Genomic DNA, 13,403 nt, shown 5'->3' with positions numbered 1-13,403 from the left:
AATCTTCGCTTGGAAGGATGAGGTCAAATATAGTACAGCTCAGATAGTGGCTGATACCATGGATTGACCCCAAAAACTGCAAGAAGAATATAAAAGAAGAAAAGAACGAAAGAGACCAGCTCGTGAAGACTGCAAGGATAATGTAGAAAACGAGTAGGGTTGTAAGAGTGTTTTCAAGCATGATATTTTCAAAGTTATCCTGGACAATGTCATAGGAGATAGAACATTGTTATTTGTAATATGACATTTCGGTCCCTATAACACTGTATCAGTATCAAACAGTTCGTGGTAACGAACTGTAAGTAAGGTTCAATAGTAACCGAAACTCTAAAACACGAAATTTTGATAACAATAGATATATTAAAAGAATCACCTTTTTATGCTTATTTCAAATACGTAAATTTCATTAAGTTTAGTCTTACCGGTCAAACCTTACGAGCCTGAGAAAATTTTCCGGATTTTCAAAAAAAAGAGGAAATCTCCTCTAAAAGTCAAGTGATTTTAATGAAAAACACACCATCAGATTCAGCGTATAAGAGAACCCTACTGCAGAGGTGGAATTTTGTATTTTTTGCCAGAAGGAAGATCACGGATGCGTGTTTATATATTGTTTTTCCAAGGGTGGTCATAACGACACCCGACATCAGTGGTCCTAGAGTATCGGGAGAGGTCTCATTAAAAAAAAAAAATTAAAAGTTCTAGTGTCCTTTTAACTGACCGAAAAATTTGGAGGGCAACTAGGCCCCCTCCCCCACCCCTTTCCCCCAAAACTGTCCGATCACAATTTTGAGATAGCCATTTTGTTCATCATAGTTGAAATCCCCAAAAACTATGCATTCGGATATAACATGCCCCCCCCCCACAGCCCCAGGGGAAAGGTCGAAAATGCATACATTTTCGAGTGGGGAGAGGGGCAAAGTTTCTGCTGGGAGTTTTTCCACGGGGAATTTTCCATGGGAAGGAAAGTTCCAGGGCGTGAGATTGTCAAGGGAAATTATACACTGGGGAATTTGCCAGAATTCTTATAAGAAATTCTTTTTATATGTCTTGCCTTCTATTTTCCGTCTCATTTTTACGTGCGGAGTGGTTAAGAGCAATTTTCCGGGGTAAATTTTCACCGGGATTGAATTTTCTAGAGGACATTTCCGTGGGGAGGGGGTTATCCATGGATGCGGGGCCAGATTTCCTGGCATTATTTAAAAAAAAGAAACGATTAGAAATTAAATAAAAAAACAAGTTTTTTCCACTGAAAGTAAGGAGCAATATTAGAACTTAAAACAAACAGAAATTATTAAGTATATAAGGAGCATTGCCTTCTCCTCAACACCTCACTCTTTACGCTAAAGATTGAATTTTGCCCCAATTCTTTAAGAATTACTCCTGATACACAAGGGCCATTTAATTAGAACAATAAGATGCTTTTTTAAAAGCACTAAAAAACTTTAGCGTAATGAGCGAGGTGTTAAGGAGGGCACAACCCCCTTTATATACGTAACAGTTTCTGTTCGTTTTAAGTTTTAATGTTGCTACTTACTTTCAGTGGAAAAAAACTTTTTTTTATTTAATAAACTGAAATGGTTGGGTTTAGCAGTTGGAGACAGACTTTGTAAGATAAATCAACCTTGACATCATCGTTAATATGTTAACCATAAGAAAGGGCAGAACAGGGGACTTTCTTGTGAATAAGAATACTTAGGTTACTGTAAAGAAGGACTTTACCCTATCAAAATTTTGATAAAAAAAAGACTAGGTGTAAATTATCATGTGTATTATGATTAAAAAATAATTCATATTAATTAATATCATGTATGTTTTCGACAATAAATGATTTTTTTTTAACTTCTACAAAAACTTTAAAAAATCGGTTTAGGCATATGCCTGAAAAAAAAGTTGAGAACTAAATAAACCAAAGTTTATATTTATTACAAAAATTATCATTTTGTCAATGCAGCTTATAAGGTGGCCATATTTCAATGTTCTATTTAAGTCATTGTTCATGTCAAGCTTAATAGTGATATATATATATATATATATATATATATATATATATATATATATATATATATATATATATATATATATATATATATATATATAAATCCAAATTAATCTTGAAGTTTTTTTTTAAGAAGTCCCAACTTGCATATTGTATGATGTACTAAAAAAAACTTGGTATAAAATCAGGAAAATAGGGGGCCCAGGATTGCTCAGCACAGAGTTCCGTGACTGCTCTCGGCGGCCCTAGCCAAGCATTTGATGCATCAAGATATTAGTACGTATGGGATCAAAAACATTTACTAGAGACTGACAGGTGACATGTGTTTAATATTTCCAAACTACTAATCAGATATAAGGAACAAAGCTACACAAACTTTTGCAAAACTACGCCACATTGATAAGTTTTTATTAATATGGCGTAACTTTCAAAATGTTACATACAGGTGTATCTATGAGGTTTCAAAAATACAAGTGAATAGAAAACGTGGAAATATTACAAACTATTGAAATTAGAGTCAGTAAAAAATTTCCATATGGATAAAAATGTGATGAAAATATATTAAAAACGGGTTAAATCTTTTAATGAGACATTAAAAAATAAAAATAAAACAACTTTTTAGAGCAAAAATGATATTAAAAGTCTGTATGTTATAGCTTCACATCTGGAAGCCCTTAATAAGGGGAAAAAAACTAGCTGAATCAAAACATAAAAAAGAAAAACACAACAGAAGGTATGCAAAAACAAAAAACAACGACAGGAAAACTCCTATCTAAACAACATCTACTGTGGTAAAGCCCCAACGCACAGACAATAAGGAATTGCACAAACAAAATAAAACAGTATTTTTATAAAAAATCAAATTAGAATTTTTTTTTATTTTTAAATAGAAAAACCTTTTCATTTTTATAGAATTCCATGTAAGAAGGTATTTCAAACCCACATTACAATACGCACGTACATATACTGACATCTTGTCTTTGCTTTCCCGCTGAAAAAGGCTTCCGAGTCTGAAGCCGAAATATTGGGACTTTTATTATTATTCTTGTATTAATAAGTATTATTTTTATTTTTCACTGTAGTATCAAAAGAATTACAACATTTTAATATATTTTCATTACAATTGTAAACGGAAAGGCAGCATGGCTAAGAAACTATTCATTCTGGATGATTAAAGACCTCAGCGTGAGTCCTTTGTGATAGCACTCCCTCCAACTTCTCTCCCCAAAACCCACAACTATAAGCACATTACACCTCTTTTGACTAACGGCAAAGTGCGGATCCTTTAGGAAAAATAATCATTAAAAATAATCAAAATAGCGCATGGTTGTCCAGTGAAGTAAATTCAATTCACATTTTACGAATAGCGTTTGGTCTATACAACAGATAATCAACCAAATTTAAGATATGAGCTAAATCCTTGGTAACCTTATGAGGAGGTTCAGGGAGACGAAAATTAATTTCAGAAGTTGTTTTCCCGCATACGTCTTTAATCTTCCTTTACCATTGCTTGGACTAATAGAACTTTGTCGTTGTAATACAGAGAAGCTGATTTTTATTTATTTTTTTCTTTATGATCTTTCTTAGTCTATTAACCTTTGCAATATGACCTTGCTTTAAAAGATTTATTGCTTGCTTATAAGCGTCATACTTGGTTAAAATCTCAGTCTTACAACGATTTCCAGTATGTATGACAGGAGAGTCCAAAGTGAAGCCATTGAAGTCATATGAATGTTGAAAATCAACACACATATGTCACATATAGTGTCTGATTTAGAAAGCAGATGTAGAAACTTGAGGGAGGGAAAATTCAACCGTCAATTAAAAGTTCTAACGGCCTTTTAATCGTCAAAAACGACCGGTGGAAATCTGACACCCACTCAACACCCCAAGCGTCCTTGGATAGCCCGTAACACCAATCGATATTGGACCAGAATCTTCAGAAAAGTCATTTTAATAAGAGCGATAGAAAGGCTAAAAATTGCCTAAAGATTCAAGGACTTGAAACAATGTTAAGAGATCATAATTAAATAAAATCTTAGCGTTGTAATATTAACAACAGTGTGCATCTGAAGAAGTTTAAATGGGCATAATTCTGTAGAGGGCATTCAACCAGCAAAATATAGTTGCGCTTGAAACAAAAGGTTGCATTTCACAGTTTTTGTTTTGTTTTATTTTTTCGAAAAAGAGCTACAAAATAAAAAGATTCCTCTATTATACGTTTGCAGAGGCACCTCAACTTCATAGCACGCAAAGGATACCGGTTATAAATGGGGCACAAATGTTTCAGCGCCTCTACTCAAAAAACTACGAAGCACAATTTTTGGCACTACAAACAAAATAAGCCAAAATCTTCCGCTACAAAATTTGACCATATACGTTTTTTCTCATGTATACCTTTGCAGTCAAACTGTTCTTGCAAGACTAAAAAAAACGGTTTTCGCTCTACCACAGAACTCAGCAAATTGCGATACACCCCTTGGCTTTTGGGCACAGGGCTACATATACTTAGAAAGACACAAAATACTGTTCTTTCCCAAGGCCGATTTTTAGCTACTCCTAAAACAGCAACCTTCATGTGCAACAGTAGGCTAAGTTTGGCCAGAAAGATATATAGCAACTAAATTGGTAGCTTTGTTTCAATTAAATCTTTCTTCTTTCAGTGACTATTTTTCGATTTGAATGGTATACCTCCTGGAACCACAACGGTTCCAAGAGTTCTTATATAGAGTCTCGGCTCTAAATTGAAAAAACAGAATCAAGCTTCAGAATCGATCGTAGTATGGTATTGCATGCCTGTTAAAGGCAACTGTCTTGGAATGTATTTTTATGTTAAGCATTTGGAAGAACGAAAAAGAGTAGCGTGATCAGTTCATAGAGGTAAGGCTGTCATAAGGAAAATATTACTTTATATAATGTTTATTTATAAGGAAAATGATAGAGGAGCCTCAGACAGTGTTTAACTTGAGTTAAAAGGGTTCGACGTTTTACTAAGTTCTCGTTAGTTTTGAAATATCCATAAATACTCAATGACTAAAATAGGGGTTCTCAAACAGAGGAGGAAGGAGGGGGAGGGGTCCTAAAATTCAAAACATAGGGGACGAGAATTAAAGTCAGGTTTCAAAAATATACAGGCATATTGATGATTACGAAACAAAACATGACTTTGCTTTGAAGTAAAAGCAAAAATAAAATTATAATGAGAAGCATACAAAAGATAAAAGTCAAAACTTAATGTTTTCAAAAATTGATAAAAATCAAGTTCGCACTATTGTAATATTTACAAAACTCAGTGATTAGATGACAATGAATTACTTCATTTCCATCAGAGAACAGTCTTGACATTCAAAAGGAATGAAAAAACTGGGCTGTAAAAGCATATAAACAGTAAAAATAATTCTAAATTAGAAAAAAAATAGTTACCCTGGATGTAACTTTCCACCGGGCTTGTTGTGGAAAATCGTTGATCTCGATTTCAACCTCAATTTTATTGACGGTTAACTCACTTTCCTCCGTCTCTTCGGCTTCACCTTCCCGCGGAATGTAATTCAACTTGGTATTGAGTCGGGCTGCAATCTGGGCGGCAACAGATTTTGACTATAAAGGAATTAAAACACTTACTCAAAAGTTATCTTAATAAACATTCTGAACTACAGGGTCAACAATGGCCAAGGTAATACATCGATGCTTCAGTTGATATCAAGCCTATTAATGAAGATTTGCTTTCAGAAAGTTATTTTCTTAAAGCCTCCAATACATCATATTAATCCTTTTACGGGACTCTACTCAAAAACTGTATCTCAAAGAGTCCATAAAAGAAAAAAACCGGTATTTATTTAAAGGGGTTTGTAGGACTAAATGTAAAATATAGCTCGATGAATGATAGTTAGAAAGGATATATTTACTAGCATCAAGATTAAGCTTGTTTCAAAAGTGGAAATTAACTGAAAGCTGTACCGACTTATTTCTACAGTAAATCGTCACTTTGATCCGAAAACGATCGGACACATTTATAACGCCCTTTTAAAACATTATTTTTTCTTCCTGGTTTCGATCTGAAACTTTTTAACCGCGTCTAAACGGAATTTCATTCGTCTACTTTTTTTATATATTTTACAAACATCTTTCTAAACAGCGGAGTCCTTAAATAGTATACAAAATAGTATGAAAAGAGGAAACAGAAAGATAATATACTCAAAAATTACAACAGAAACAACAACTTCGAAAATAAAAACAAGGATAACAACTTCTGAAAGGAGAAAAAAAAAAAAAAAAAAAAAAGAAAACCAGAGGGAAAACTAAACAAGCAAACTTCCCCACTCGTGCTTTAGAATTGCTGGTTTTGTTTTTTGCCGGCTAATAAGTGTCTCAACAGCTAGATTTGGGTCCGCTAGATTATAGCGCCGAATCAGAAAACTATTTTTTTCCCAAGTTGGCAATTTTAGTAGGTACTTGGCAAAACGGAAAAATAAAGAGCAGATTTTAGACTTTTCACGGTTTGCCAATAATTTCCAGAAAGGGGTCACATATAATATATGTGGCAGAGCGGTAGCGTTGTAAATACTTGCCAGTAGTGGACGGTTAAATCTCAAAGTGGATTTAACGATCAAAGCATAGGAGCTGGAAATTCGCCGTTCAAGATGTGAGATCAGGAGGGAGCGGGTATGCTGTAATGAGGTACCTATTGGCAACCCTAGATATACTATTTTATTAACTGGTTTTACTGAGCAATCACCTAGTGTAACATTAGTAAGAGGGTCATTCTTCCAATTGTAAAGCAAGACTTCCGACTTTGGGGAGGAAAATCTCAGACCGACTTTCTCGTAATCGGACTGCAGACATGAGAATATTTCTGAAAGGCGGTTAAGCGTCCGGCTGAGATTCAGCGTGTCATCAGCATAGCATACTAGGTAGATGTCAATGGAACTGAGAATGCATGATGAAGGACAGCTGTCTTGAGGCTCAATAATGTAGTTGTTGAAGAAATTGGGGTATAAAACTGCCCACTGACGGGCACCTTTACGGACTGGTATCAAAGGTGACCGTAGAGCTGGCCGAAGGCCTTTATCAATAAGAAGCTCAAGTCACACACGTGCGTAAAAGTAAAGGGAATAAACATCCTGAATTATATTTGAGCTCACTTAGCTTCCAGCTGAACTCAGCAACACAAGCGCATGAATCAAAGAATAAAACGCCCTATATAAATATAAGCCACTGATTGCTGGGCTTTCTATTTATTTATTTGCATCCAAGAGTGCATATGTAACGACATGGAGCGCTTCAGAATAACCAATACCGCGTTGGAAACCGAATTGTCTTGGTGGACTGCAACACAGTTTCTCAAACTCATCTACAAATAAAAGTTCAAATAACTTGCAAAGAGAAGTAGCAATCGTAATTGGACTGAAAGAGGAGCATTGCATGGTAATTTTTCCTTTTTTAGGAACTGGCGTAAGATCTCCAAGTGAGAAAATGGTTGAGACAATACCCTGAATGAGGATAATCTGCATCAGGAGAGTTACGTGACTAATGAGAGCGGGCCCACCACTTTTTAGATGGGGTGCACTGATCTCATCAATCCCGAAAGATTGTTTAGGTTTTAGGCGAGAGATGGCCTTGCATACAGCACCCTCTGTTACAACATAATCACCCTGAGGACAACTATCTAAGAAGTCGTCCAACTCAGCTTCATATCTTTCGTTGAGGGCTGGGCCAGGAGGCAAAAATTCTGGCCCATAGTACGCGTACCATTCAGAGTCAGAGATAGCAGATGCGGACAAAGACTCATCGCTTTTAGAGGACAGAAAACGTAAAGGAGAGAAATACATATATATATATATATATATATATATATATATATATATATATATATATATATATATATATATGTATATATATACCTTAAATTACCTTAAATCGCACTTGCTAGCGATATGTACGAGTCCAGTGTACGCCAGTTAATGATGATAGGGCCGCGGGACATCAGCTTCATCCCATTGCGTTAGCCATAGTTTGGTTTCCCATTCCTTATCGAGATTGGCTTTTAAACTGTCAACAGATGGTGAACTCACTGTCGTTTCGCTCAGATCGTTCCAGAGGCTTATGATGCGGTTGGAGAAGAAATGGTTCCTCTTCCTTGTATTAGCACGCTTCCGAAAAGCTTCGCTGAATGACCCCTGGTTCTTGACAACTGGGCAGGCTGAAAGAGGTCCTTGTCGTCAGACTTGAGCAGTTTGTAGGTCATTATCATATCACCTCTTCGCCGACGGTATGTCAGAGTTGGTAGCTTGAGGCTCTGCAGTTGGCATTCATACTCTTTGTCTCTGAGCCCCTTTATTCATTCTGACTCCCGTCTTTGGACAGACTCGAGAGCCATCTGGTCTGTTTTATTAATTGGCGTGGCGACACGCATTCCAAATTCTAATCTTGGTCTCACCAGGCTCTTGTAAAGTTTTGTGATTATTACAGGGGATCTACTTGTCATTGTACGTTTGATGAGACCAAGAGTTTGGTTCGCCTTTGCTACTGCAGCTCGGGTGTGGCAGTTGAAATTAAGGTCTTTGTCTACAACGACCCCCAGATCTCTTTCAGAGGGACTCTCAGAGAGTGGCTGTCTCACACCAGCATTTGCTGACATCAAGTATTGCCATTGTGGGTTATTTCTTCCAAAATGGAGAACCTTGCACTTTTCAACATTAAACTTGAGCCTCCATATCTTGGCTCATTTGCCAAAGCTGTCAAGATCTGACTGTATTGAGGTCACACCTTGCTGAGTTCCGACAGGACCAATGAGCTTCGAGTCGTCGGCGTACAGGCTAAGCTTGCTTGTAACGGTTCTTGGAGCGTCATTAATATATACATTGAAGAGTGTAGGTCCCAAAACTGTTCCTTGAGGAACCCCGCTTAAGACCTCAGCTATTTCAGAGTAGTAAGCTCAGCCACCTTCACCAAAAACTCTGACCTGCTGCTTTCTTCTCTTTAGGAAAGACATGATCCAGTCCACCACTCCCTCTTGAATTCCAATTGCCTTCAGTTTCAAATGAAGCCTTCGATGGCAGACTTTTTCGAAGGCTTTAGCAAAGTCTAGCAAGATCATATCCACTGGGAGACCTTGATCGAGGAGCTCAGTTATGTAATTATACGAGTCAATCAGATTGGTTTTGACTGATCTGCCTGGTTGGAAACCATGTTGTTGTTTTGATAGAAGGTTATTTGTGATCAAATGTCTAAGAACGGCAGTGTTGACAATACCTTCTAGGATTTTCCCAACAGCAGACGTAATACTGATTGGCCGATAACTGCAGGCTTTGCTCTTGTCTCCTCCTTTATGTATTGGCGAGATATGGGCTACTTTCCAGTCCAATGGTATGACTTTAGTGTCAATAGATTTCTGGAAGAGTCTTGAGAGGGGTATTGCTAGTTGGGAATGAGCTTCCTTTAAGAGTCGTGGATGTATGCCATCAGGCCCAACAGACTTATTTGGATTAAGCTTTTTAAGCCGACATTCGAGCTCAGCCTGATCCACTCTTATTGGTGATATTTGAGTGGTGATTTTGTGGCATGGTGGGGTTGGCAGGGGGGCTTTGTCTGTGGGTGTGAACACTGATGTAAACTGGTGGTTCAAGGCAACAGCAATTTCTTGGGGGTCGTTTGACTGGGCTCCATTACAAACCAGCTCCGAAACCGTGTGTCTACCAGGCTTATGTGCTGAGGCATAATTTCAGAACTTCTTGGGATTGGTTTTTGAGGTTGCTGCGATGGCCTCCTCGTATTTATCTATCAGTTCTCTGGACAGGGCTCGAACTTTGTTCCTTGCTGCTTTGAACTTTACCAGGTAGTCCGTTCTGTGGGGGTCCTGATTTATGAGCTTCGACAGTTTCTTCTTCTTGTTCCTTGCACTTTTCATTTCTCTGGTCATAAAGGGAAGAGTTTTCGGTTTTCGTCTCCACGTGGTAGTTGTATTTCTACTGACGGTGTCTAACAACATATTTTTCATTTTTTCCCACGTGTCCTCTACCTCCATCGTTTCGACAAATGACCAATCGCACTGACAGAGTTCACGCCTGATTTGATTGTAGTTTGTATACACATGTCTGGTTAGATTCGATGTCTGTGGGTACAATCAAAATCGGCATTTTATAGCTATGTGATCACTATTTCCAAATGGGGGTGCGATTCTATATCAATGAGTGACTCAGGATCATTTACCAAAACGAGATCAAGGAGTGAAGGATTCTGTCCCTCTCGATATCTGGTCGGGAATGTCACCGCCTGGAACAGCGAGTGTGCTTCTAAGCAGTCAAGAAAAGACTGCGTAACCGCGTTACTCGTGTGGACGTACCCCTCAGTCCACTCAATCATAGGTAAGTTAAAGTCACCAACTATGACTAGATTCTTACACTTTCGAGCAGCACCATCAATAGACTGGCATATAGCCGAGAGTGAGTTCTCTAGACTCGTCAAGGTGGGACTTCTGTAAAAACAACCAAGTATAATGGGACCCCCAGGTAGGTTAATAGATATCAAAATTTGTTTTACACATGGCTCATATTCTGACTTAATATCAATAGTGCCTACCTGAATCGTTTCTTGTACATATATGGCTATTCCTCTGCCACCATCCGTCAATAAGTTTGTCATCAGTCTGTATCCGGAAATCTGTATCTGGGATTCTATCAGGGGTAGGGAGGTTCGCTTTGGTTTAATCTCACAGAACGGATAAATATCAGCCTCATTTGCGGAGAGGATACATCTGACTTCCTGAAATTTCGAGGTTAGGCAATCAACATTGCTAAACACCACACTAAGTCCAGTAATTTTCTTGCAATGACTGTTGCCTGCATCTGTACTAAGTCCATAAAAGACATAGAAGTCTCTGGGTTTGTATCACTATAATTATCACTTGTATGCACTGTACTTCAAAAATCACTACCATCTAACTGACTATTTACATAAGTTACTTCACTTGGTATATCTTCTAGAGTTCCTGTGCAGCCGGCGGGACTGCACGAGTCGGCACGTTTTTTGGAACTATAGTGTTGCCTCGGATAACCAAATTGGTTTCGCCTTGTGCTCGTTTAGCCTGCAACTCCTCGTATAATTTTGCTCTTTTCTCGCGGTCAGTCTTTGAGACATCATTACGGAACTGGATTGTATCTGACCCTTTTCTTTCATAAGACTTTTGAAGGATTTGTTTCTTAGTCTTAAAATCAGGGGCCGAGAACATTATAGGAACAGGCTTGTTTCCGGTGCTGGTGGTTGCAGCTTGTCCTTGGGTTTGCAGATTACTCAGACAACGAACATTTGAGATGCTCACGTTTGGCAGCCCATAATCACTTGCAAGGTATCTCTTGATGTACAGTTCATCACTTGTCTGAGGGGGGACACCGAAGACGACAATATTAAGCTTTCGGCGCTGCCGGTCCCTGTCGTCTGCAATCATGTGTCTAACTTTAGTTTCAAGCTGCACCTCAAGATCATTTTTCAATGTCTGAATCTCTGACTCGACCAATCTCTGAACTGCTGCCTGGTCGAATGAGGTGCACTGTTCGATAGTAGCCAACCGACTTTCAACACCACTAAAGCGGTTATCGACATCAGTGGTTAGCTGGTCTCTTAGTTCGGCAAACGCTTCATTCACTGCATCGTTAACTTTAGTGTCCACTTCCTTTACAGCACTAAGAGCAGACCGGAATGGTTCGAGATTCTTATCCATAATCTTCTGAATATCGTTCAAAGATGCCCCACTCGCCACTTGAGGGTTACTTTTGCAAAGTGGGCATTTCCACTCACAGCCAACTCATCGCGTCATTTTAGTCAGTAGAGAGTACTCTGCCTCCAACATTTCTAGACAGTCAATGCATATCCAGAGGCCACAGCCATCACAGTTCATAGCACATGAATCCTCATGCAAGTTCTCATCACATGTCGCGCACTTATCGGTCCCTTTTTTGGGCTCTCGCGAAGTCTCTTTGGCGGCATCGCGCTGGCAACGCTGTTCTAACTTGTTTTGAGTCGGCAACACTGCTTCACGCAAGCTAGATATTTATAATGGTTAAAATGTCCAGAAATACTTTGATGGTGAGTTTAAATTTTAAATTAAACTTAGTCTATCCGTGAATGTCACTTTTTGATGGAGTAGGCTCACTTCGTCCGTGTTAATTTTTCACTTGACAATATTCAAGGTAGACAGAATGTGGGAAGTGCAATACTCAAATCACCTATTCACAGCAGTTTAAGGATTAAAATCCCGCTGGTACCAATTCGGCCTCTTGTTTGTTTTCTATTGCTCCCTTCTGCACAAATTATCCACCAAAAATACGCAAAAACGGACGAGCCAACGTAATCAATGGTATTTTAGTATTTAGCGTTTGGCAACTGCGCTTTATTACTGGCTACAAATTCGGAAGAAGAAGAAGGACACTGAATTCAGCTTGTCTTTATTTACAAACAAATAATCAGCTGTTTATTAGCAGACAAAGGACAAGTCCCTAGGGAATAAAAAAAAAAAATTTTCTAACATCAAAATTCAGGTAAATAAATTGAAACACCAGGGAAAACCACTTAAAATGAAACTTAATATCAAGTATAAGGAGATATGGTAAAAAATGGGTAGAAATAAATGTTCTTTCTCACAAATTTGGTCAACAATCCTTTATTGGTCCAAATTTGGTCCACAATCAAAGTTGTGGTCCTTGGTAGTTTTGAACTATAAAGGGCAGTGCTTAAAACTTATAATCTAAATAATCAGAGACAAAACTGTTCATTGATATACATTTCTTTTTACTTTCTTTATGCTTCAATATGTTAAAAACTGTTTTGCTGTTCAGGTTGTTCCATCAACACCCCCTTAGAGCCAAATGACGGATTTGCCCACTGCCTGATCCAATTGATAGTTCTTGACAACCTAAACTTTGGTGCTGAGAGTATAAGACCCTTTTTTCCTGTGAGGAGAGGTACAATGCTTGAAAAGGGCTCAAAAACTCGCAATAAGGTATTGCAAATAATGGAAGGAGTTTAAGGTATTTGAAACTGAGCTTTCCAGTATCGTAGATAGTAATGCCTCATGGTGGCACTTTCATTCCTAAAAATGTACATAGTCCATTCAAAATAAATGGTTAATATTGACAAAAGTTGTAGAGGTTCGTCTAACTAAGCTAATTCATTTGAGGATTGATACAATTGTTTACAGTAGGATTTAATTGTGAACCAGCTAGTAAGGAGGAGGGTCAACAGATCTTTATGTAAGTTGAGGAGTCGCATGTCTGTCCAAATTTTCTAACTCTCAGTGAGCCTTCAAATACTTAAAGAGAAGGGGAGGCGGGATATTAATTTCGAATCTCCCTTTAGTTCCAGGAATATTTTATGGCTAATTCTGTAGTATGAGCAATATGTAACTGAACGTAAT

At 37.9% G+C, this 13,403-nt stretch overlaps 1 protein-coding gene across 1 annotated transcript in view; it reads right to left on the bottom strand.

The window, feature by feature from the left end:
* Nucleotides 1-13,403, bottom strand: part of Prp5 (pre-mRNA processing factor 5) — a 186,667-nt gene that overhangs the window by 2,857 nt on the left and 170,407 nt on the right. The window contains exon 19 of the mRNA XM_089099124.1: nucleotides 5,420-5,593. Within this exon, the coding sequence (XP_088955250.1) occupies nucleotides 5,420-5,593 (174 nt within the window). The remainder of the gene's footprint in view (nucleotides 1-5,419; nucleotides 5,594-13,403) is intronic.

This window comes from Artemia sp. Qi Xiang Cuo, chromosome 13 (assembly GCF_049724085.1).
Source record: "Artemia sp. Qi Xiang Cuo chromosome 13, ASM4972408v1, whole genome shotgun sequence".
Classification (NCBI taxonomy): domain Eukaryota; kingdom Metazoa; phylum Arthropoda; class Branchiopoda; order Anostraca; family Artemiidae; genus Artemia; species Artemia sp. Qi Xiang Cuo.
Note: the sequence above shows the minus strand (reverse complement) of the source record. Positions and strands in the feature narration are given on the sequence as shown.